This window comes from Leptonotus elevatus, chromosome 12 (genome assembly GCF_054856555.1).
Source record: "Leptonotus elevatus isolate MCC_2025b chromosome 12, RoL_Lele_1.0, whole genome shotgun sequence".
Classification (NCBI taxonomy): domain Eukaryota; kingdom Metazoa; phylum Chordata; class Actinopteri; order Syngnathiformes; family Syngnathidae; genus Leptonotus; species Leptonotus elevatus.
Window position 1 is genome coordinate 14,523,824 of NC_141250.1, and position 26,948 is coordinate 14,550,771.

The window sequence follows — 26,948 nt, forward strand, 5'->3', positions numbered from 1 at the left end:
ATTCACTATCTCAGGAAACGACACACACATTTCAAATTTAATATAGAAATAGCAAAAACCCGCAAAAAAACCCAAATCATATTTATCAATCTGTTTATGTTGCACTTAAAAAAAAAAGCCCTCACGTCGTGAATGACGTCCCGTACTGTTTAATCGTGATAAAAGCGCGGCGATGGAACGATGCGGCCACGTACGGTCAGGCCGACCTGGGAGCGCCTTGATGGCAGAGGAGAGGATACCTGGCCCTGATCAGATAAGAGTAATGGAAGCCAATGAAAAGAAGCCTGTCGCCCGCGGCCCCAGCAGAATGGATGTACTCCCTGAGGTGTACCTCTGCTATCACACACGCCTGCGGACACAGATGTATTGGCTATTAAGAAGCTTCACTAAAACGCTTTTGTGAAAATGTTGCCTGTTTATTTTGGTGAGACGTCCTTGTGGGGAAAAAAAAAAAAAAAAAGTGGGGGGCGTGGAGTAACCACCGCCGTTAGCCGCTAGCTAGGTTACTAGCTAACTGTTGACGAAAGTGAAAACCAACAAACTCTTGTGAAGTTTAAATCAACTTTAATGCCATAAATTCACAATTTGAATGCTTGGCTAGAAGTAACCCACCCCCAAATGTAACATTTGTACTTACAGTATACACAGCACGGGGTTCCTTTGGAACAAAATTGAGAAGAAAAAGGGAACAGTTTAAAACGCATTAAAGTAAAAATGCTGAAGGTCGCCTAATGTCCGAAAACTGTGATGTCTCGAGTCCTCACTGTAATTCATGTGCACATAACTACTCATACCCACTTCATTCCATTAACTAATTCACTGCCATTGATGGCTATAGACATCCAAAATTCATTTGAACATTTTTCCCCCCACTTTTGTTAACAAGAGTATGAAAAACTATAATTTTTTGTATTGTACATTTAGAACAGATATACAATTTGTGATTAATCGTGAGTTAACTAGTGAAGTCATGCAATTAATTACGATAAAATGTAATTGCCTGACGCCCCTAATTTTTTATAATCTTTTTTTTTTAAATCATGTCAGGCGATGAACTTTTTTAAAATTGTAATAAATCGCATGACTTCAATAGTTAACTCATGATTAATTGCAAATTTTATATCTGTTCTAAATGTACGATAAAAACAATTCTAGGTTTTCATACTTTTGTTAACAAAAGTGGGAAAAATATTAAATAGAAATAGTACAAATGAATTTTTGACATCTATAGCTGTCAATGGCAGCGAATGAGTTAAAATTAAAACAAGTGCCCCAATATTTAGGATTTTATGAACCTTAGGCCTTTTCCTCTCGCTACAGAAGCTTTACTTAACATCCAGAAAATCCCAAATATCTTCACTCTGAGGTTGAAGTGGGCATATGTACACATGTTGATGGATCATATTTTTCGGACATTAAGCAATGTTAAGCTGTGTTTTAGACTGTCCCAGAAAATCAGTCAGGAAGTCAAATAGGTACATTGAAAGATTTATCTACATGTGATACAAACACCAGAATTAAGAAGGAACAGTCCACTTAGAGATACATGTACAGGATTTCTCTTTGAAACGCATGACTTTAGGTGTGAAGCCATAGGGTTGAGTTTTTAGACACTTTAATACACATCATTTACACAGGAGGAGCAGGAACTCAAAAGACACCAACTCAGATTGAGTTCTTTTCTTATGATACGAGTCCCCTCCTGCAAGGATCTTTTTAACTGTACAGCTGAAGGTGGGATGAAATACAGACTAACCAAAATTTTACATGCGGCCTCGAACTGTCTTTTAACACCCAAAGCACATGACACACTTCACTATGAGACCAGGGTTGATACAAATAAAAAAAGAGTCAAGTCGGCTTAATGTACAGAGATGCACCTCATTAAATTTCCACACTGACATTTGGTGTTAATGAAATGAAGCCTGTTAACAGAACATGTCAAGTGTTGATAATTGTCCGCCACCACTTTCACTTAAATGCAGCACGATGCCTTTGCGCTCATCTTGCAAACAAACTGCTTGTAGTGCTTAGCATGGAGGGTGGCGATGATGGTGAAGAATGAGAGCGCAATTACACATTTAGCAAGCGGGCAGAGTGACATATGCTAATGATGGATTCCTCTCGGCTCCTTTTGTGAGTAGCGCTTAATATTAGTCCGAGGCCATCAATAAACGCCCCGATAAGAGAGAAGGGTTTGAACACCAGTTGTCAGGGTGTGGCCATTATTCACAAATCCTTTGTGCTCAGCAGCTGTATCGAACTAAACATCTGAAATGTGATAAATGTTACTCGGGTTTATCCCGTAAGTATCGTTTTGACAATGTTGGAAGTGGTACGCGCCTCGCCTTCGCCCATGGCCTCGCCTTCGACACAACATCTGGAAAAAACATCTTAATTAGCAGTGCTTTACAAAGTGCAAGGCCAGGGGCTGCGGGGTGAACAACGCTGGAACCCAAGTCAAACTTTAAAACTGACATACACTCAAGGGTTTTTAGTGCAGGGGTGTCCAAACTACGGCCCAACATCTTTTTTGTTGTTGTTGAATTTCTCTTAGGGGCGTGACACTACCATTACCACTACTATACTATATGCAAAGAAACTATAATAGCAAAAATAGTGAGTACATTTTCCCTCATAACAGTGAATAGAGATAATTCTATTTTGAAAGCAAAAATTGGTTCCTCTACTTTGTAAACATTATCACATTAAAGTCCCTGTCAAGTGAAAATAAATGTCTTTTAAAATGTGACACTCCACAGAGAAGAGAATGTAAAAAACAACAACAAACAAAAATCTCATGTCTCTGCTTTCAAAAGCTACGGAAACCAAAACCCACGGAAAAATAGATACTACTTCATCTACCATATTTCTTATGCCTACACATTCCTATATGTTTGAGTCACCAAAATATATCCACTTAAAAGCTTCTGGTGACTGGAATATATCTCAACAGGTCGCGGTAACAAGAAGTGTTAGCCGCAAGCTAGCTTAATAGCTAACAGACATCCGTGGCTTCTCTCGGATGAAGGGCAGGTTTGTCTGAGGCTTCGCTTCCTCAGGTGGAATTTTGAGAATGACACGGAGTTCTGTAGATTGTCGCAATCGAGGAAGATAAATTTTTAGGGTGGCGGCATAGCTAGCAAGCTAGCTAACTGCACGCCCTAGCAGAAACGTGCCAGGTAGAAATTATTAAGAAAAAAATCCACTTGTAAAATTTATGTTTTCTATTCTGTGAAATGTAACATCATATTAACACTGCTCTAGTGTGAAAAAAAAAATAATAACAACTTTGCTCCTTCCACCTTGTCTCTCTCTCTGATCTTGGATGCTGACGTGTCACTGAGCGCCATTTTAGCCACGTACAAAATATCTCCACAACTACATTGTCTTTATACACGTTTTCAGCAATTATCCTTAAACATGTATTGTGTATTTAGAAAAAAAATCTCAAAATTCACTTTACATGGTCTTTGACAGAAAGCTGTGGTGTAGCAGTTTTTTTTTTTTTTACCAAAGTAACAATAATATACAGGTATATAACATATATGCAATTGCCTGATGCTAATGCTAAAACCAATCGTTTTAGTATAGCTGAACCAAAGCCAAACAATTTCACACTGGCCCTCCATTTTTCTGTATACGGCCCTCAGAGGAAAATGTTTGGACACCCCTAGCTTAGACGTTGACAAGTGTGATGTGAAGGTTAAACAAAACAAGGTGCACACACTCACATAAATACACACAGAAACGCACGCAAACAGGCGGGGGCCACGTCATCCCGTGGAGGAATACGGCGTGTCACTGTGGTAGTTGTAGTCAGGGCAGACCTTCTGCACCAGTTTATAGTCCACGCTGTAGAAGGCGATATAGATGCATATGACCTTGAAGGGCTTGGAGCAGAGCCAGGACACGTGACTCTGCGTCTGCTCCTGATAGCAAACCTTGGACGGGTCGAAGCTGCACAGCGCCGTCTTCTTGTTGCGGTCCGTCTTCTCGTACTCGATGCGGCAGTTGAAGGACTTGGTGTCTTTGGTCTCCAGCGTGGACTGCTGGGCCACCTCGAACTCCACCACCTTGGAGGGCGGCACCAGGCTCACCGACACGTTGCCCAGGCCCGTGGAGTTGTGGCGGAAGTAAACGCTGAAGGTGCCGTTGCCGTGGTCCACGATCTTGCCCGTGATCAGCAGGTTAAGTTTGACCGTCTTGATGTTGGAGTGGAAGTCGCCCCACCCGAACATCTTTTTGAACTTGCCGGTCTTGACGATGGGCCTGCGTTTAGTTCTGGCCTGCGGATCCTGAACATCTGTCTGGTTAGATAACCAGTCCCAGAAGTCCTCCATGTTCTGTATGTAGGACATTTCCCTCACGTCGCTCTTGAACCCCGGGGAGGCCCTGGCGAACAAACGCAAGGGGTTGAGGATCCGAGGACTGGCGCCCGTGGGAGACGACAGTTTCTGCGTGCCGTCCCCCCACTCCATCAGCTCTGCGGCTCCCCCGCGGACTTTGCTACATGCGGCCTTCGGGGAAAAAACACAAAACGCAAATCAGCAATCACGCAAATGAACATTCAGTCGTTGTCAAAATAAACGTTTAACAAAGAAGGACACATTCTATATTTAAAACAAGCGCACACAAAATGTTGGCTTAAGAATGGTCTGGTAGCTAATGCTAAGCTACGATAGACGTTAGCATTTATAGTGGCAGTTTTAGAACCTTTTAAACAACAACAAATGTAATATTCACAGCCATATATTCTTTATACTCAGTGAAACGTGATTAATATTACAGCATCTTACGGAGTCAACCAAGTAGTGCAAGTACTATTCCTCGCTTATGTCAATGGCTGTATTATAATGACTCCAAGTGGTGAAACACAATGAATTGTAGCATTACATCATAAGGCACAAAATGTTTCATTATTTACATTCTTATTTACAACAATATTCTCTTACAAAATATTAGGTATTTTGTTGAGTGATTTTTGGCCAAATTGTTTGCTGTGAGGCTGTTCCACTCATCCAGGTCAAGGCATGCGGATTGTTTCCCGAAAAACCTGTGGTCGGTAAACCCTAATCAAATATTAATTAAATAACATCATTACTTTAAATTGATTTGTATTATTATTATGTAAATGTTTAAATTATTGGTTTATGTAGGTGACAACCCTACAGACTTTACCCCTCATTCCAAAAACATCCATGTTAGGATCAGTATCATAGTCCAGAGGACCCAGATTGAGTTTTTGTCACTTCAAACATCGTCATTACATCATCGGAACATCAAGAAATTGTCAGTTACAAAAGGTATGTATTATGTAAAGCCAATAACCTCATGTTTGCTGTTCTATATAAAAACTGGATTAATGGTGAGTCTGGAGAAATCACAATAGTGACAACAAATTATGATTAAAAAAATTAGATAATATTTAATCAGCTATTTAGCGCCATCAACACATTTCAGCAGCAATCTGTTGTGTTAGCTGCAGAGTTAGCCATTAGCGCAACATGCTAACAAGCCAGTCAACATTGACTTAAAAAAAAAAACGGAACAAAAGAAGCTTGCTTTACAGTTTCGCTTTTATGGTTTACGTTCTAGTTCCCTTCCCACACTATTAAATCATTTAACAGGCGCGCCACGACAAACAAAAGTTACACAATGTAGTTCAGAAATGCCGGGCGACTTGACTGTGCCCTTGTTAGCGTGTTGGACGATGCTTTGGCTAGTTAGCTTGTTGCACTCACGGCTCATTCCGTGGCTAACCACTATTTGTTGTCGTGTTATATAAATAAATATAAAAGCAGTATCACACTCAAGGTTGCAATATTGTATTGTATATCATCTGATTATCTTCAAGTCTCGGACTGTATCACAGCTGCGGTGATAAACAGTACATCGTCATCTCCCTCTTCTGTCATATTAGCTGAATGCATTATCACTATTGCCAAGTAAAATCTTCTCCACATGCTACAAGGTTGCAAACCAGTACTCAAATCATTTGATGTTCTGTGCTTATGAACCTTGACATGTAATGGTGGCTAACAATAAAACAAGCTTATCATATAGTTAAGTACGTGCTAAGTGCTAATCCAGATGCAGCAATGAACTGTGATCCTCCTTGTGCCTCAAAGCTGTTTAGCCTCAGGAGCGATTCCTGGTCCACTTCAGATAAAGCGTTAATAATTCACCGCAATAAGCTTAGCTAGTTTTATTAGTAATTAGCGCCGGCTTTCCCCAGGCCCGGTTGCGGGGATCACTGCGAGAAGCAGATGTTGAAAGCACCGAGTGCAGCGGCTGTTTAAACTCTCGCTGAGCTGCTGTGCGCTACTTCCAGAGTAATTACCATTTTGCTGTAAGCCTAAGTGAAGCGCACGTGTACTGAACTAACAAACTAGGTCTGTCTGCTAGGAGTTACGTAAAGTCCACATTATACAATGTATTATTTTAACTATACCTTACAGATTAATGGGAAGTAGGAAATTACAAATACATTACTAAGTACATTTTATTTTATTTTTCTTACTTTTAATCCGTGTTTGAAAACACATCTGTAATTTTGCTGGCATAGCTAGCGCTAGCTAATATTTTTTTCCACATAGCATACTCAAGAAGTCTTGCTAGCGGCTAGCCTGTTTTGTGGGTTTGGTCATGCGACGTTCTGCCTACAAGTATAGCAGATTATTTATTGATGTAGATGCTAATTGCTAAGTTAGCAATTTCATTACTGTTGTTTTTCCTTCTCTCTTATTTTTCTTCCCAGTGTTCAGGAAAGTTTCGGTTGTGTTGACATATTTATAAATTTCTCCGCGGTCACATTGATAAATTTTCACCTCCCTCCACAGAGAGTGAACAGCTACCAATGACGCGAGTATTTTTTGTAATATTAATTGGGCATTTCTTTACATTTGAACATATTTGATCTCTTTCCTTTGAAAAGTTAATATTAATAGCTAGTTTTAGTAGAATTATATTGAAGGAAAATATTTTCACAATTTTGTGGCGCCCCCTAGAGGCCACCTCACCCTTAGCATTTTTCGTTATTGTATAATGGGCAAGCTGGTTCTCTGTACATTTGTGAATACTACGTCGGCTGATTATACTTTTATAATGCAGTGTTTTAGTTTTATGATCAGCGGCACAATCTACTGAACTCACATAAATACACAAGCTTTATCTAAAAATCTGCCTTTACATCGATTACTCGCAATGCATGGTTACAACTCGAGCGCCAATGGGATAACCAAATGTTCGCTCCCTCCCAGATGAGCTTTTTTTATGAGATGTTTCTAATGCAAATGAGAGGAGAAGTTTAAGTATGATGAGCAACTGGGGAAATTGCAGTGGCAACAAGGGGATGAGGAGAGGACATATCTACTTAAATGCCCCGAGACAGATGAAGCACGGAGAACCTGAAATCCTTCACTGATGTCTAAGCTTCACGTTGCCGCTCTCTCACTGTCACCCTGTGACAACACACACACCCACGCACACACCTCACTCATTTAGGCACATGTGATGTTTTAGAAACTCAGTCATAAGCGAGAGAGAGAGAGAGAGAGAGAGAGAGAGAGAGAGAGAGAGAGAGAGAGAGAGAGAGAGAGAGAGAGAGAGAGAGAGAGAGAGAGAGAGAGAGAGAGAGAGAAAAAGGGGGAGAAAAAAATCCCTCTTTTTGTACAACAAAACACAACGAAAATATGAGGCAAGGTCCTATGAAGGAGAATCTACAAAAAGCCTAATTAAGATTTCTTAATCTGTGCTACCGTGCTCGAGGCGTTTCAGGGCGACTTGAAATGAGACATTATAATGGTAATAAGTGCAGCCTCATGGAGTTGGAGAACAACAGAACTCAACACACGCTCAAGTCTGACTGGGCCTGGCACACTCATTTACTATCATCATGCATAATTAACACTCCTGTAGTAACTCAGTAGTGACTAACAAATAATTACACATCATATATCAACAACCTCATTGGGTGTCACCTCAGACAAGTGCAGCAGTGTTTATGGAGGCATGCAAGACTACAATTAATACACTGCCAGCACTATATATGCGTTACAATATGTGTGTCTGCATATAGAGAATGTGACACAATGGAAATCTTTTTTGTTGTTGTTGTACTGCATTATATTTAAATCATTCGCTGCCATTGACGGCTATAAACGTCAAAAATTCATTAGAACTATTTCTATTAGTTAAAAAAAATAATCCACTTTTGTTAACAAGAGTATGTAAACCTAGGGAAAAAAATCTTTATTGTACATTCAGAACAGATATAAAATTTGTGATTAATCGTGAGTTAACTAGTGAAGTCATTAGGGGCGTCAGGCGATAAATGTTTTTTATCGTAATTAGTCTGATTAATCACAAATTTTACATCTGTTCTAAATGTGCAATACAAAATCTAGGTTTTCATACTCTTGTCAACAAAAGTAGAAAACAAATGTTAAACTAATAGAAATAGTTGAAATTAATTTTTGACGTTTATAGCCGTCCATGGCAGTGAATGAGTTAATATACATTTTGTACAACACGGTCTGGTGAGTTTCCATTAGTAATGTAATGAATCTGCTCAATGTACACATCTATAAATTATGTGTTATTTTTCAGCCTCTAATTATACACGCAATATAGTACAATTGATCCCTTTTTTTTTTAGGTAATCATCCAATTTGTGAAAATGAGTTTTAATAGTGGATGCACATAAATACATTCAGTCTATGTGCGACTGAGAGAAACAGTGAGAATTAAGCACCACAAAAAAAAGGCACTGCAACAAAAATACATTTTGTAAAGAGTTAAAAATGCTGCTAAATAATGCCCTTTGGAAATATTTTTGTCACCATTGTTTTTCAAATTGAGGTTTTTAGAGTGGGTTTGTTAGATTTCATTACATTGTATTCTTTTCTAATATACTATGCTTTAGTTTAAGTAGGATTATTTAAGGTATTTGTTGAGTGTAATATTAAAAAAAAAAAAAAATCTCTAAAGTATTGTGTAATAAAAACTCAACAACACATTTGTAAAAACAAAACAAAAAAACTAAAGTAGCAACTTACAAACAGATAATACACAAAATTGTTACTGTATAACAGTCAACAGTAGTATGAGCTTTAAAAAAAAGAAAATGTTTTCATGGCCTTCTGTCCATTATTGTAAACAAAAACAAATGACAGAAGCCTATTAAATGTTACTTTCCGATGACATCACTTTGAGGTGACAGAGTAAGTGAACTACAATTCCCAAACAACAGTTCGAACCTTTGTGTGACTGTTTTAGAGCTGGCCGAGCCAAAATACATACTTTCAAAATGAACCTTAAAAGCTTATGTATGGAATTTATTGACTAAAATGAAGGACAGCTATAATTCTAGTTCATTTTCACTAGTTTTGTAAACATAAATGGTTGTTTAGTTTACTTTAATATAAAAAAATATATACTTTTTCTGTTTTGTTTTTTTCATTTACACATTCGTTTGTTACATTTTTTGCTTTAATTATCTTGTTCATTTTTGTCAACCTTGACACACATGCGCTGATGAAAAACACGATTACGGAAACCAACTTGAAAAAAAAACCCACACAAATCTTCCATTGTGTAAATGAAGAAAAAAAGGGAACCTTGTAAGATAATCCATGATGATCAATGATTAAAAGATGTAGATTCACATTGACAAATGGTGAGTTGCGCAAATTCCCCATACAGACAACACTTAGTAACAAGTCGTGGCGTTACACAATAAAAAGTCATATCTTAACACAATCAACTGCTGCCCTGTGCAGCCTCACATTGCGCACATGCCAAAATGCACCACTAATCACAAAGTATAATGAATAGCAAGACGTTGTCCTGTACTTGTGACTCCAAATTGGACACATTTTAAATGCTTATTTGATCAAATGTGATCAATCTATCCCCTCATGCACATGCACATGCACTCCATCGATGTACTTGATTGTGTGCGGATCAATATATTTCAGATATTTTGTTGAAACTTGCATTCCGGCCTGCCGCACGCTGAGGATAGATCAGACTCGACATCAATCTGTAATGAGCGCTGCCGAACCGACCGGCTGCTTGTCCCGTGGGTAGACGTATCTTTTAAGGCCTGACATAAAGGTAATTGCTACAGTGACCACAACTAGCCTCTCGAAGGTTATTAAGAAGCCACTGACATCTGGATCTTCTGAAAAGATGCCGTGGAAATCAAATGCCTTTGAGGTGAACAGCCGGTGGCGTGTTGCTCAGCCGTGATGGGCCGTGTGCCGCGGGCGAGGATACGGCGGCATTTTGATGCCGATGATGGGATCTCTTTCAAGTGAGCCCGGTTGACAAGGAAGCCTGCCACTTGTGATCTGAAAGCAGCTTTTGTCGTTTTTTGGGGGGGAGGGGGAAGGGGGGGCTTGCTACATATTCATTTGCAAACTTACTGCCATCTCTGAGCCTTGTGCCACCGCCTTTTATTATTCTTATTTTTTAGTTATGAGCATCGAGAGAGGATTGGTTTCAGGCGTGTTTGTGAGGATAAACAAAACGGACAATTAACCTGCTCATCAGCGCAAAAACAGCCCTTCCAATGATGCGCGCATGGATTTATCTGTGCAAATTGACCTCACTTTTGGTGGTGTCATTCACTTCCCTGCAAATGTTCTGTGTCTGCAGTGACATGAACACAAATGCGCCATATCAAGAATGTCACATCTCCAACTAAGATCGGGATGGACCTTAACTGACTGCATTTTCTTGACTAAACTTCCCCTCTGACATTAAAACTATTGTGAGGCCGCGCCCTTCCCAAGACCTCTTCCCTTATCATGTTCCGGGGCGTATCATTTGTAATGATTCACATCCAGAGCCAGTTGGAGGAGAGAAGGCCCCGGAGGTGCTTAGGCAGTCCGGCGTGAGAGACAACACGCTGGTGAAGAAGATGAATAGATTGGCGCTCTGATCAGTGGAACGGCCTCACGCACCAAAGCCATCACTTTTAATCGGAGTTGTGTCCGCGAAGATGCATGGCAGGTGCTTTGCTGCTGTGCTGGATCGCGATAGATCACCCACACTGGAGGCCCCGTGCTCATCACACAATGACACCATTAGGGTGTGTGTGGGTGTGTGGGTGTGTGTGTGTGTGTGTGTTTGAATTCAGCATACCAAAATGCCTTCAGTTTAATATGTTTCCTCCTGACATTCAAACTTTTTTGTAGAGATGATTCATTTCTTATTATTTGTCACATTATATCAAAGGGTTAGAGATGAGTGGTGTCCAAACCACGGCGTGGGGGGGGCCATTTGCGGCCCGATGTCTATTTTCTAGCGGTCGGTCCTCATCATATAAAAAACAACTACTTTTTAACCCAGTGTGCAGCCCTATTGGGCGCGGGTGTTGAAAGAGTGGGCGGGTTACATCAACAATAATAATTTAGTAGGGGTGTGAATTGCCTAGTACCTGGCGATTCGATTCGTATCACGATTCATAGGTCACGATTCGATTTGATAACGATTAATCCCGATGCGAATCTATCAATTGATTATTGCGATTTTTTTTTTAAACTCAAATTTACTAAATATTAATCAGTAAACTTGTACATGTACACTTGTAAGATTTGTATGAAAATGTATTTATTTATCTGAAAATTCAGGCTTATAACTGAGCCACTGCATTTAACAAATGTTTGAACAGCACTGAAATAAAATATTAAGGCTTAATGTTCCATTAATATAACATTCTTCCATGCTTAATGTGTGAATCCTAACCCTAAGTAAGATGTTTTGTTGAATATTCCCATAAAAATGATGATGTTTAAAAATCGATTCGGCCACATATCGAATCGATTCGAGAATTGCGCGCTGTCATATCGCGATATATCGCCGAATCGATTTTTTCTAACACCCCTATAAATTAGACTTATAGAACTTTTCTAGCTATGCAGAGAAAATATTTACAACTAAAATCGTAACAACATTTCTCTTTATACTTCCTCAAGAATTAAGATATTTAAGTAGCAAAACATTTTACTGCACTTTCTGCTGTTCGTGTCAAGGTCTTATTTGTGAACACTAGAAGTAAACGCTGTTCTAAGAATTGTCATCTTATGACAGATTGCTCATGCTTTGGTTCTGAATGTGGATCTATTCTAGTGAGTGATATACAGGGGCTAGCCCGAAATCTTGTTAGCCTTATCACCTTTAACAGGTGTCAAAACAATTTACAAAAAGAAGGAAAAATAACTGTAATCCATAGATGCTAGCATGTTTAAATTAACAAAGTCCAACAATGTCAAAGTGGCCCATGCATCCTTTCGAATTTTCAGTATGAAGCTCTTGGAGGAAAAAGTTTGGACACTTAGATGCGCTAAAAATAACATGCCTTAAAGCAGGGGTGGCCAAGGTGTGTTAGTGGAAAGAAACATGGAAAACAGACTGGATAGGGGCTCTCGCGGACCAAACTTGGCTACCCCTGCCTTATTTTAGATTTTTTATTTTTTTTTTAAACAAACACATCCAACAAAATGTTAAGCTGGAGTAAAGTCAACAAGAAACAAACACGAGCAAAATTCAGTGTCATCGTGATTCTCAGCCCATGTCCTAAAGCCTGGCTAACAAACCGGCAGTCCATTTATGACCTCAGGTAACCTTTTGTAAGCAGCTCTGTACTTCATGAATCCAACTGGGTCGGAATCATGGTTTCCCTAAGGCGTAGTACACACATACGTTTAAATCCGGAAAGACTGTTTATCTGTTACAGACCCTACACATGAAGAAAGAAACAATCATTATGATCAAACTGTGTGTGGTATGCTCTGACCGTCTCAACACATCACACCAAACATAACAATCTGTGCCACCACTGATATAGAATATAGTCTTCCAAAGACAGAAATTTAATGGGATCAAACATTATCTAACAAAAAGGAGGAAAAAAAATAAGGCATAGACATAGAATAGGAGATACAAGAGGGATTGACGGTGGTCTTGGGACAGTTTTTTAACGAAAAATCTTGAACTAGAAAAAAAAAAAGTCAGCGTGAAAGCAGACTTCATGGTGTATTGAGCAAGCGAGAGGGGAGTTCTCAAATGAAGCTAATGGCTGGTGGCATTATCTTAGTAACACAGGCGTCTTAATTGGCTACATTTTGTTTTATGTCACAAATCACAAAGTCATGGTCATAAATATTGAGCACGTTAAATATTTTGGATTGTCATCCCCCAATCAGTTTTGGACCAAATCTTGGGAGCAACTAATTTACTCTTAACATGCTATACTATATATATTTATACATACCTATAATTAACCCATTGCCACAGAACTATCCGTGTTATTTTTGTCGTTAGACTGATGCTAATGTTGCTGGGAAATTGTGGAGTGAGAACAAAATATAGTGCTTAACTACCCATAACATTTCAGGAGTAGAAGTTTGTTTACGCTCATTAACAAGCTCAATTAACTCTGTATTAAAAAAAATATTGCTGCATCTGGAGGGGCAATGCACAGTCACGAGCATTAAATAAAGAAATGCACTCCAAATGCATAGTAGTTTCTCTTTTCCCCACATTTGTATGTTTGTAGCTGACCCAATCCGTGACAATAAAAATTCAGTACAGGGTATAACTTGTTCTGTCTCTCTATAGTGTGATACTTCATCACTTTTCAAGTGGACAGATGAGATGAAACGGGGGTGGGGGGGGTGGTTGTGGGTAGGTGTGGGGGTATCATATTGCCAGGTGAGTTGAGTTGAGAATCACCACATAATTATGGACAAAAATCACAATTCCTATTTTTGGTAGGTTCATGAGTCTGCATGACGTTTTGCTGTAGATTTTTTGTTGCAAAAATTAAAGACAACCCTCAAATGAAAAATAATTGGGTGCAGCAGATATCCGAGCTGGCTCTTTCAAAGACATTCATAATAAAATACTACCTGGCTGTTCGTTATGTCACCGGGCTGCTTGCACGGTACGATTTGCATGAATTACAGCATGAAGCTCTGCCTTAGCCAGCATGGATAATATGATGTGACTTATTAGTCATGTTATAGTGTCTGCTTTTGGCCACCACAACTTCTATCTTTCTCTCCTGCTAGGATCGGGGAGCAATTTTAAATGAGAAAAAATGATGCAGCGCCAACCAATTACGCAGGCTACATACCAGCAAAAGTATAGCACTCACTCTCAGTCTGATGTGTTTTTTTTTCTATTCTAATTCTTCTTCACGCAGCACAGTACAATAGACAGCAGATGACAAATAGAGTGGAGAAATTTGGAATACCTCAATTATTTGGTAAACATCATGCAAGACGACGACGACACATCAACCAAGACCTCTTAAATATGTGTAAATTTACCTTAATTTATTTTGTGTTTTGGCAATAATAACTTCAATCTCAACAACATTCAGGGTTTTTTTTAATATATTTTTTTTATCACTTTTACTATTAACATTTGTAATAAAAACAACAACTGTGAAACGTTTTATTGGCATTATCAATGCCTATCCTTGGATACCCCCTGCCACCTATTCCTTCCTGTAGTGTGTTTCCATTACCACACTTCCACATGCTGAGTGAGCCCCCCAAAAAAATCCATAATGTGCTCCTCCTTAGAGGTCTGGAGCTGTTTTGTTTCTTAGACGGGCTACTACAATTTATTAATCACAGTGGTTGAATTTTTTTTTTACTTTTATGGTATGGTTAATAAACAAATTGATATATATTTTTTTATATGGAAGAAAAAGTTTCAAAATCTGAACAAATCACAGGTTGACTCGTCAGAATCATGTTGGAGCTTGGTAACTTGAGGTGAACAACTGGAATAACAATGTACATCTTATCTATTAAATAAACACACAACAGTAGAATTGCTTCAGTCACTGACGAAAGCTATAAAAATCCCATCATGAAAAGAGAAAATACTCACTATGTTAGTCCTGTAGACTAACTGAAGTAGAGAACACAGTCACACAAAGACAGACAGAAACCATCTATCCAGTTTCCACACTGCTCAACAAGTTCACGGGAAGCTGGAGTCTATCCGAGCTGACTTAGGTTGAAAGGCGGACTGGACTGCACCTGCTCGTAAATCACCGGGCAAATGCAAAATGGAGGCACAGAGAGGGAACTGAGGCCAAATCAACAACATATGAACCAACCCACTACCAATGCACCATGAGTTTATTTGTACAAAATAATTCTGCAACTCAGTAATTTTTCAGAAAGAAAAAGTTACCACAGCCATATATATCTGCTGGACCAAGTGCATCTAAAAACGCAATCCCTACTGGACATGATATTTGATATTTTGAAGCAGACAGACACCTAAATTCTGTTGTTATGTAACTTTGAGGCAGCACAGTGGTAAAGTGGCAGAGAGGTGGGGGGGAGGGTCCTCATCTGCTCCGGCCTTTTTGTCTTGAGTTTGCATGTTCTGCCCTGTGATTGGTTGTGGACCAAGTCTAAGACTATGCGTTGCGTGGCTTGCAGGACAGTTCCGGCAGCAAACAGAGATACTAAGTGTAAACATGGCAACCATGGAACATTTGTTAGACTACTCACTTTTAATAGTACATTGTTAAAATGTCAAAAATAATCATAAAGTGAATACAAGTGATTTTCATTAGACAGATATCATTATCATTAGTAATCCTTAGGACTGAATTACCGGTAGGTGTAAAGAATATAACAGTAAATTGTTGTTTTCTTAATATGATTTTTTTTTTAACACTTGCATGACTGCTTAAACGTTAAAATGATGCATTGCTTATACAGATATAGGCTTTTTTTTCCCTCTCTCCACCATTTTTTTTCTACTTTCTTTTCTATCTCTCTCACTCCCCAGATTGTCTTTTGCTTTCATATTGTTTTCAAAGGCAAGGTTATGCACCGCATGTTCTTTTCAAAATCATTCTATTTAAACTGTCCTTCACACTTTCCACTGTCTGTTCTCCTAAGCTGTGCTTAAAAAATGTGAAAAGATTTAAGCAAGTAGGCACGACAAACCTTCTCGCGCAGATGGTGGAAAGGCATTTCTCGCGTCGCTGAATAAGGTTGACGTGCAGACATCATTTGTATTGGCATTGATCTTAATTTAAAAATATCAATGAAAAAAAATGACGAAGGATTATTATTATTGTGAAAGGTGGGCTATTTTACTTTGTGTATTTTAAAATCCTAGTAATTATAATTGTGTTCAATATTTTACATTGGATGACATGTTATCTTTGTACAAATAATGCTATTCAATTTCTTTCGTAAATGTATATAAATCGCCAATGAGGGGTGCCATGTTAAACCCTATGTTGCAAAATAATGTTACCAATAATATTTCAGTGTCGGAAATTAAATTGCAGCTGATGATGTCGGGTGTTTAGAAAGTGTTCACGGTACTCTTAGACACAAGCCTTCAGGTAAGGCGGATGCTGGTGTTATCTCAACACCTGCCACATGTGACAGCAGCAGAGCCATAAACACTTCACGTTTCCGACAGGCGTTACCTTTCAACGCATCATCACTTTCATTTTAATCCCCTTACGCGGTCAAAGCGCCAAGTCCTGCGCAAGCTCCTGACACTTGCAGCACATCTCACACAGTCTGATAGCAGGGATTCAAGGAGGTTAATGCCACCCTGAAACATATTACCATCATCTGGACCACTTTGAAACACATTTGACTTTGTGCATCATCATATCAACTTGTAGAAATCCTAAGAAGTTTTATTCTAAAAGGAATCCAGCAGTTGCTTTGTAGTTTGTTTCAATGACCTTTTTTGTTTTTGTTTTAAGTGTGCTAACTTCACTTTGCTGTCTCCTCCTCTATGGATATGGATGTTATATTGCAAATACTTTCAGGGTGGATTCGCCGAAAGGGCAGTAAGTGAATTTTGACAGCGCAATTGTTTCTGCAGCGATACAGAATGCAAGCCGCAGTTGATTTCACAGAGGCCGTTCGCTTTGAAGAAGAAACACGAGCGAGTAAAAACGTGCCTTCCTTTTTCCTCGCCGTGGCTCTGAAGACAAGCACTTCACAAGCCATAAACACAGACGGAGGGGAGCTGACGGCTCTTGGCAAGGCCTGGAAATGACAGGCTGAAAGATTGAAAGGCCTTAAAGCTCAGAGCACAAACGAGGGAAAAGCTAAAGTGAGAGTAATCAGAAAGGAGATTTATTGTACTAATTGTAAAGCCGTCACAACTGTCTTTTAAAGAAAAGTTCCACAGCTTTAATTAAAGAAGTCGATCATTTTTTCAAAGCTTTGACATGTGGTGGGCATGCCTGCTTTAGTCGAGTGTTAATTAGAAACTTTGGATGTCACGGTGTTGGGAAATATAAAAATATGTAAAAAAGACTTGTCTAGCTAGATTGGTATTTTTCTTTTAAAATAAAATGATGCATTTCAAATTTTCTTGACAATAATATTCCATGCATCTCCACTATTTTTATCCCAGTAATATGATTAACATTGCGTTTGTGGAATATTATTTAAGCAGCAAAAATCCACCCATCTCTGGAGTCGGCCATTTTGTCACTTGCTTTTGACTGAAAAGTGAAAACCTCACCTGTTTTCCAAGTTTGGTCATGTGACATTTGCGAGCTGAGCCGTGATTTGTCGTTACCTGAGTAACTGTGATGTCAGTCGGCAACAAGTGCCAAAATGGCCGCCCAATTTTACTTGTTTGGCTAGCTTGCTTGTTTTGTTTAGATGGCTAATTGTTAGCCTCATAATTTTGATTTAAGTTGAATTTTTTTTTTTTTTTTATGATTTATAGATGTCCTAAATTGTAGATAAAAGTAAAATTATAGATAATATAATAGAATAAATATTTTATGTGTATGTTTTAAAAATAAGAATAAATTGAATGTGCTTGGTCTGGTGAAATCTGGTAAAATAAAAATAAAATACAAAAATAGCATAAAATGATTGGCAATTTTCTATTCTTTTAATTTCTGAATGTAAAATGGCCACAAGAGGGCAGCCGATACTGGTATCGGCCACCATCACAAGTACAGATACCTGTAAATAAGGCCAGGTATCGGCCTAATACCAATATCTGGTATCGGTACTCGCCCAACCCTAGTCACAAAACGTATGAATACTGAAATAATGATAATGTCAGCTCAATTAACCCACAAATTGGCTAAGTCAGTGTGAAAAGAGAGCGTGTTTAGTATACAAAATGGATATTAGAGTGTTATTTTATTACCCTTGAATAGCGAAAAATCACAAATTGATGTCTATTTTAACTGCATATAAAGAAATGTATTTTTTATTTTTAACCCCCCAAAAGTCTTGAATAAGTGAGATATATGGCAAAAAAACAAAAACATGTTAAAAATACATTTCCTCCCTCTTCATATTGGCATATTAAAGTTAGTAGTATGCTAATTACTTATAAATGATGGCAATTAGAGCACCTTAAGCATAGCATGTCGTCTTTATGGTGTGTGCCACCGGAAATAGTCCTTTTCCAGCATAGTGCACCTTACATACTTTTTTCCATCTAAGTTGTCTTGAGAACGTGACGCTGCGGCTACTACACAACTCCTTACATTTTCTTACGTCGCGCCACAGTAGTGAAATGCATTTAGTCGCTGAGTTCCTTGCGACGATGTGCATCAGAGGGCGCCGTAATGGTCCTGACCCTGCAGAGTAGTAATGGCAACGCTGTAAGATAGCTGAAGCCGGGATCTAACGTTGCCGCGGGCTGCCATAAAAATTCATAGCTGTGGACCAAGATCAGGAAACTCAACATCATATTAAACATAATGGATCCTGCAGCAGAGCGGAGAGTGTGAAGTACTCCAAAAGCGAGGGGCACAGCCCCTCGCTTTCCCCTCGCACGCTCACATCACAAGACCAATCATGCTGCTCTTAATTGTTTGACTCAAGTCTTTAATAGTCCATCCCGCCGCCCCATGAACGTCATTGTCAGTGCAAAGGGCAACCGTGTCACACCTATCAATCACTTTCAACTTCCCTCTCTTCATTTGAAGACCTTTATCATGAATTGATCGCCACTACACACAATTACGGCTGATGATTGGAAAAGAAATAGGTGGCGGCGGCTCAAAACAGTCAATACAAGCCGCAGCGGCTTTGAGGGTTTCAAGCTGCCGAGATGACAACCTTTGCTGTGGATGTGGGGGACAACAATCAGGCTGGAGGCTGTAAATGCCACAGACAATATTGTTTAAGAGGGATTATGCAGTCAAGCCCTGTGGCCGAAAGCTTGTGACCCCAATATGGGCAAAGATTCACATCAGCGCCGTGCAAAGTTGCCAAATGATTCCTGGAAGGCGCCACATGCATGCAAGGCCCTTTAATGCCACAAATCCATGCTTAATCACATCCACTGAGATTCCACTGGCCTGCTTGCCTTTTCCATCTCATATTCTGCTCCCTCTCTACACGATTGCTCTGCTCGGCTTTCAAAAACTCAAAATTCGAGTTCCGCTTCTTTTTTTTCTCCCTCTGTCGCTTTCTTACAAACCAAATCCTGAGAGAGGTTGATGCGAAGACCCGGCAGAGCAGGGATGTGAAGGATATAAACACATTTCTTATTGTCCATCGGGATGGGAAGGAGTTGGGGGTGGGGCGGGGGCGGACGCCGGGGTAGGGCGGCGCGGTCTGTAAAAGAGACGAGGACCTTATCACAGCCTGGCAGCTCTGTAATTCGCCGCCATGATAAAATGGCGGCACGGAAAACCTTACAAGGCTGGCACAATCCAGAGACGGATTAGGTTCTTCTGACATAAGCTTCCTGAAAAACTAATCAATCAGCCCATGCGGTATTATCACAAGCGTGAGATTAAAGAGCCGCTCCTAATCCCCCGCACTGTACATTTTTATTACACTTCTTAGTGTTAGCTGCCTTTAAATACACAATATATAAATAATATAAAAAAAGCTAATTGAGCACGGGGAAGGGGAAAGAGGTTATAGCGCCCTTAGAGAGGGACTTTGTGTAGCATTTTCATTTTGTTATGAAGAATGGGATCAAGCTGTTGTCCTTGCCGGAGTGCTTTTTGACTTTGAACGGAAGCCTCATTGTCTTCACTCCCAACTCTGCTTCACAGCCGCTAAAACCAACCGGAACAAAAATTGCATCAGAGTCTCTGAGACTTTTTGGGAGTGAAATAAACAAGGGTGTCAAATTGGAGCCAACTCCCGTGAGAAATGACATGTAATCCGTGAAATCGGTGCACATCAAAGTTGGGGATGAACTCCGAGCGTGTCGCTCCAGAGACGCTTGCGAGTAAACAGCTCAGCTTTGTCTCCTGAATGTGTCGCGCGTCTGTGGAGACGCAACGCTGATCTTCTTGGCCACGAGATGTGATGCTCTGTTGTGACATAATATTACCAAAGAGCCGTAAGACACAAAAGCCTAATGGACTTCATCAGTGTCAGCTTGGAGCAGCATTAAAGACTTGCCCGCATGGGATCGGTGCAATAAAGGCGGGGCAGGCGGAGGGAAGAAGGAATGAGAACCCGGCTTCTCAATAAGTATCAGCAAGTCCACTTTAATGCTTTTTAATGCCGTTTTTAATGCAACTTAAAAAATATTTATTGCCCATGTCGTACTGTACACAGTATATACATACATACTAAAATGCATAAACTGTTTATATATTAGGGCTGTCAGTCTAATATTTTTTTAAAATCATAATTAATCACATCATTTCCAGAGTTAACTCACGATTAATCGCAAATTGATCGCCCGTTTTATCTTTTCTCATGTCATTGACACTAATTAACATAAACGTGGACAAATATGGTTACCAAATACAACATGTGGTTGTAGCTTTTGAATCAGTGATACAATAATTTTACAGTTTCAATTCATAAAGTAATTTGAAGGTAAAAAGATATGCTAAACAGTTAAAAAGAGTCATACATTTGTGTTGGAGGTAATTGTCTGCCTCTAGGTGGCATTAGTGTTTCATGTTAGACGTTGGTGGTAGAAACAATACATTTTTCTTTTCAAATTCAGAGCAATTGCTGTATGGAACATGAAGCAACTCGCGGACTCCAGGCCGTTTTGCGCATTGTAAATAACAACTAATCGCCATTCCCCACAAATAAATATATTTGTGTCACATTTATTTTTGCTAAATTGCGTTATAGTGATTCATTTGCACAACATTATATTTAAAACAAAGAATGAACATCAATGTTTTGCTTCAATTGTATTTAAACTTTGAATGCATGTTTTTATAAATGTATTTTAAAGGCCTTCATTTTTGCAAAATATAATGGCTTTTAATGCTTTTTAATGGCTCGCGGAAACCCTGACGTACTTTGTTCCGCTGTCATCGCATGGGAGATAACTGCAGCAGATGTCATGAGGAAGAATGGATTCTCCCAGGATGGCGCTGACCCGCTTATTCATCCCCAGGGGTAAAGCACAGATGTCGCGACCGGGGTTACGTTTTCACACTTTGACTCAGTTTCAGTAAGGGTGGGTGAGACTAAAAGTCTCCGTGTCATGGTGTGCAGTCGGGATACGCAAACAACGCTGACATCTACGGAATAGATGCCACACCCTAACACAACCTTGCGGTGTCCTTCAATAATGAACTTCACTTTGATGCACACTTTCTTTGAGCTATGGATTTGGTTTTAAAGGGATTTCAGCCCTCAGGGGCTAAGAGGTATATGTCAAGGGCCAACGTGTCTGTCCCCAGCCAGACTGGAGAGTCTGTACCCACTGAGGCATGTGAAGAGAGCCACTCCAGGGAAACAGTCTGTCTCTTCCTCTCGAGGCACGACTTTTCATAGACAGACCGGAGGCTGATGACTAAAACATGGGTGCAGCTACATCTGCGCACTTAAGGCAACGTTTAAAGGAGCCCTCGCCGAGCACCCATGTGAGCAACTTCTTCAAACACGTGGCATTTTCTGTCCAGATGCGATCGTGCCAACGGGCCCTTCAAACCAACAACACAATCCTGATAAAGCCAACATTGTTATCAGCTAACTAAATCAGCGGCTTTCAGGAAAAATGTGAGATAAAAGACTTTTGTAAGATTTGGAAATTTCCTGAGAGAGCTTACCGGCATTAGTGCAATCAAAACAGACACGCTTTAAAAAATAAATCTCCAGTAAATATGAAGTATTCACAGAGATAAATGATCATCACCAATCATCAGTTTTTCAAGAAGTAACAATTAGAGCTCTAATGCTTTTCTATTTTGCACCTATTGTACTCTGTGGTTTCTCAAGTGTATTTTTCAGATTGTCCAAGACGGATGTTAGGTGACGCCTAAAATCAAAACATGCCAATGACTACCAACTAAAGAAGGGGAAAAAATGACCAGCATTTCTGACTGGTTTGTTGTGCAGTAAATGAGCATAAACTAAACACGACAACATTTGACACATTTAAAGACCTCAAAACTGGTAAACAAAAGCAATACTGTTTTTTCCAAGCTCTGTGCATGAGTATGCGTAGCGATTGGCAAATTGCAATATAAAATGAAAAAAAAGAGCATCTTTTGATAGATGATTTACATTTTGATATTGTGTTATGTTAAAAAAAAAAATCTTGGGAAATAACCAAATTGATGTATATTGTTGAAAACACTTATTAGATTATATTGATAGTTATAAATTATGGTTTTGACTAAAATGTGCTACAAAAGTAAATACTTTTTTAAATGAATTTTGATTTTAAAAGTACTCTAAATATGCGTGTGTATGACAGTGGGAATTTCTTTAAGATGTTAAAATGACTACAAAATGGGGGGAAAAAAAGTGATTTATTGACTGTTACCATGTTTTCTATCACAGCCAATATCCTAGTTATAATTAATTGGGTGATATTGCAGATATGACAGGAATTGATAACAAGAAAAAATATTCAAAAGTCATGCCCTCAAAGGATAAACTGCCAGATAAAACTTAAAACAAAGATTCTCCAGTAAGTCTCACCTGGTGCAGGAGGAGAGAAAAGAGGAATATTTGCAGGGCTCCCATCTTTGGTGGCTTTTTTTTTTAGGTGGGGATGTGTTTATTCAAGAAGAGCAATGTTTAAATCCTCTTGAAGATGTGAAGATTTGGGGCAGACGGGCATATGTCGCTCAAACATCTCTGTGGAGAAAAAAGTACACATCTACCATTTAAACCCTAAATAGAACATATTGGTGAATATTAAGAAGTTGAACCTACCTTTTTGAATGTAACTGCTCACGTAATTGGCAAAAGCATCTCGTGCCACCTGCTCCAATCCACTTTGGTCAAAGTGTCCCAAATCCTGGCTTCTCTACAAAGAACTCAATTAGCACAATGCTCCAAACTCTACAACAAACCAACAGAGAGTGGAAATGATCCTTCCCCGCTACTTAATCCCGACAAATGCTTGAATGCAAGGCGGCTGTCAAGTGAAGTATCCCACAGTGCGCGCGCCTCAACTCAGCACGATCCAACGCGCGTCTCCACACGCACACACGCAGTCCCGCACTGCATCTACAGGCACACCACACTCACACGCCTGGCACCACCGCGACCACCTTTTGTTAGAGGGGGGAACACGTCGCCTGAGAGTTAACCCTTTGGAGAGGCACACCAATCTACGCCTGTTTTGTCTTCTTGTCAACTTTATGAATAAGACAATGCATCATCGCAACATTTTTTGTCTTTAACTGACCAATAATGATTGTAATATGTCTAACTGGTACATCGTGGCATCTCTAATTACATTTTGCAATTGTGTTATATGAATCATTCAAAGGCACTCAACTACTCATTTAGAGGGTCAACAGCTGCGCTGAAGAAGGTGCGCCTTGGCCACCTGACAAGAGTTGTGGCAGGCATAGGACTTTGGCGCCACCATGTGGTCGCTTGCAAACATTAAGGCTGGTGGTGCTCGCGGTACACACAGAACAAATACAGTATACGTCATGTCTCGTCTCGTTAATACACATATGTCAAACTCAAGACCCAGGGGCATGATCTGGCCCGCCATTTTTTGTTTTGTTTGCTTTTGTGGCCCACTAAAGCAAAAAGGATGTCTATTTTGTGTTTGTTACTGAATTTGCTCTCTTAATTTGGACACAAAAGCTATACTATTTTTGCTCCACTTTTTACAGCTATTACAAGAAATGATCTCACCACATTTCTTTTTAAAGAGGAGGTCAACCCAAATATATTCATTACAATATGTTCTATGGTCTCCTACTAGTCTAAACATGGCATTCTGATTAATATTGCATTTGTAGAATATGAATTATGCAGCAAAATCTTGCTGTATTTATCTATCTCAGGGGGCGGCCATTTTCCCACTTGCTGTTTACTTAAAATTACATCACAGTTAGTCAAAGCTCAGGTAACAACCAATCACAACTCACTTCTTTTCTGAGTTTGGTCATGTGGCGCTTGTTAGCTGAGCCATGATTGATCGTTGTTGTTTTCAGTCGACAGCAAGTGGCAAAATGGCCGCCACCTGAGATGAATAAAATCAATTGTAGTATAGAAATAGTTCTACACTTTACTCACTAGTTGCTGAAATTAGCCCATTTTTGGAGCAACTGTACTACTTGCACAATATACTGCTGGGCCAATGGTGAATCCAGCTTTCATTGTCATGACAACCAATGTCACACCCTAAGCTTGGCACTAGACAGGCTTCGCAGACCTGCAAGTGTATGCCTAACAGTTGAGCACCTTACCAAGGCAATTAAAGCATGTGTAGGAAACAGTTCATACACTACACCCCCACTGCCACCACATCTTCAACAAACAATCAAGTATGAGGTACTTATCACAAGCTAACACTGCTAGCTAATGCTAATCATGCATCAAACAGAACTCAATGCAGCTCTGCTTATCTTTTGTATTTGAAATTAAATGATACAGGGGTGCCATACCCATAATATACCCATAATTTAAAAAGTAGATTTTACAAGTGCCTTAAAGATGTATTAGACATTGTACTTTTATTTCACAAGACAAATTTACAAAAAGAGAGACGTTCTAAATGTTATCTATGCTCTGCGTTTGCTGAGCCAGGCGATAATCTGAGAGTTCACCTCCTCTAAAACAGACTCCTCTGACCTTCCCGACACTTTCAGACCATGACTTCCTCCGCTGAGCCAGAAAACCTCCACTTGAGCACTCATCTTCTTTACTGTCCCCTCAAAAAGGACCTTGACCATGCAAAAAAAAAAGAAAGAAAAGAAAATCACTATTATGATAAATGATGATATATTGAAAATATAAATCTAAACTATGCACCCTATCACACATGTTGTCCTCTGTGCCTGAAACAAAGAGGACATCCACGCTTTCAGGTAGCCCCCGGAGATCTTCGCTGCGCTGTAGATGGGCGTGAGTCTGCCCTGGGGGGTGCAGGGGGAAGGACAAACAGATGACACCCTGAACGGCACCTTCCGATTCATCACTAAGTTGCTTGGCCAAGGCGGCGGCAGCGCGGCAGCCCATCGACCTGCCTGAAAAAAAAAAACATGTTTCCTCGGGCATATGACACGTGGATTTATGGCTTTAAACCTCCATTCACTTATATTACTGCTTACCTCCAAAGAATGTGTGTTTTATGGTTAAGTTTGGCAATGATTTCAAGTAGTGCTGGTAGAAAAACAAGTACAGGAGACCATCACAGATGTATCCACATATCATTTCTGAGCAGAAATACAAAAACATACCCACACTGCACGGTACGCTTTCACTCTATAAGCCAGGTTTAAACCTTTACATGTGAATCGGAGACACAAAAAGCCCTTTGAGGCCAAACAGTGTGCCAGAGAAATGAGATGATTGAAGTTCATGTCTCCGCCAGCTCCATGGGTCAGTATGACAGCTGTGTTAACTTGATGGTCTGAGGAGGGAGGAATACACAATGCAGCCTCCAAACATTTGGTCCCAAATGGCACCTTCACACGATCCTGAAAAATGCAAAATCACATAACATTATAGGTAAAGCATAAAGTAAAGCAGTGTAATAATAATTAAGATTAATCTGGTTGTGTTGACTGCTTTAATAACATATTTCCTCTCACAAGCATAAAGATGGCCGACTTGGCCATAAAGCAGAAGGCTGCTTTTTTTTCTTTTTGTTTGCTTTCAACATTGGCATTAAAGTTAGATGTTTGTCAATATGTCCAGTTATTCAATGAGATAAGATATCTTTGCCTATCCATCGTCCCTATTTTAATTTTAGGCCTCCATAGTTCATCTGGGGTCTTGAGTGTATTGTGTTCAGTCACAAGTCATTCACCATAGTAAAAAAAATAAAATAAATAAATAGTGAAAAGTTGGCAGCCACAATATAGTAACAAACTACTCGTTTTATGTTTTGCGCTGATGCACTGCGGTACCATATCCTGCCTCTTACAAATCAGCAGTCTTGAAACAGTGCTCCAACGCACATTTGGTTTGGGGATGGACACTGTTCAGTCACGACTGTTGGTGAAAATAGACGTGCGTTGTGTGCTGTTTGTCATCTCTGGTACACTACATACTAAAATAGAAGAATGTGCGCACAGGCCGATTTTTCGTTCATCCTTGTCGTTTGGGGTCGCTCACACTCGTGGGTAACCCTAAAATATAATTCTCACATCTATGGTAGCGTGTCTGACAACGTAGTATGTTCATTTACATAACGAAGGTTAGGCTCGTAGTAGCGACTTCGTTCCGTAGGTGTATTTATTGAGTCAGTGCGAAAACTGTATGACGTTAGCCGGCTATTAGTTTTTACCTCGCAAAACGTGTCCATGACCAGCTGCCACAACCGCAAACAACTTCCGGTTCTCAATGCGGAAGTTCATTACGCAGTATTCTACAAAAAATCCAGTAGAGGGAGACACCTGCGTTTGCAAAAACAACAACAACTGAGTGGACGAAAATACATTGGCAGTTCACTAAACGACGCATACTCATTTGTTACACTGTATATCTCTAAGCCAATAACGCCCCCCAACCCTCGGGAAAATAAATACAAATATT

The 26,948-nt window shown here is 39.7% G+C and overlaps 2 protein-coding genes across 3 annotated transcripts; both read right to left on the reverse strand.

Moving 5' to 3' along the window:
* Positions 1 to 550: 550 nt before the first annotated feature.
* Positions 551 to 23,068, reverse strand: nxph2a (neurexophilin 2a). The gene is made up of 2 exons (XM_086091520.1): positions 22,920 to 23,068; positions 551 to 4,520 (listed from the first exon to the last, which is right to left on the reverse strand). The coding sequence occupies exons 1-2, from the start codon at positions 22,962 to 22,964 to the stop codon at positions 3,777 to 3,779; spliced, it is 789 nt and encodes a 262-aa protein (XP_085947646.1). The 5' UTR covers positions 22,965 to 23,068; the 3' UTR covers positions 551 to 3,776.
* Positions 22,999 to 26,902, reverse strand: tex30 (testis expressed 30). 2 transcript variants are annotated; one of them, XM_086091518.1, is made up of 7 exons: positions 26,701 to 26,902; positions 25,649 to 25,888; positions 25,520 to 25,571; positions 25,221 to 25,435; positions 25,016 to 25,132; positions 23,157 to 23,250; positions 22,999 to 23,078 (listed from the first exon to the last, which is right to left on the reverse strand). In XM_086091518.1, the coding sequence occupies exons 1-7, from the start codon at positions 26,716 to 26,718 to the stop codon at positions 22,999 to 23,001; spliced, it is 816 nt and encodes a 271-aa protein (XP_085947644.1). In that variant the 5' UTR covers positions 26,719 to 26,902. The 2 variants fall into 2 exon arrangements, with proteins under 2 accessions (XP_085947644.1, XP_085947645.1); XM_086091519.1 differs by lacking the exons at positions 22,999 to 23,078; positions 23,157 to 23,250 and having other exon boundaries at positions 24,908 to 25,132.
* Between the last annotated feature and the right edge of the window lie 46 nt (positions 26,903 to 26,948).

Coding starts and splice junctions, on each gene's coding strand:
- nxph2a (XM_086091520.1), bottom strand. CDS start 22,964: ATGGGAGCCCTGCAAATATTCCTCTTTTCTCTCCTCCTGCACCAG. Junction 4,521..22,919: donor TTTCTCTCCTCCTGCACCAG/GTGAGACTTACT, acceptor TTTTCCCCGAAG/GCCGCATGTAGCAAAGTCCG.
- tex30 (XM_086091518.1), bottom strand. Junction 25,436..25,519: donor AAAACACACATTCTTTGGAG/GTAAGCAGTAAT, acceptor TTTTTTTTTCAG/GCAGGTCGATGGGCTGCCGC. Junction 23,251..25,015: donor AGGAGTCTGTTTTAGAGGAG/GTGAACTCTCAG, acceptor AGTTCTTTGTAG/AGAAGCCAGGATTTGGGACA.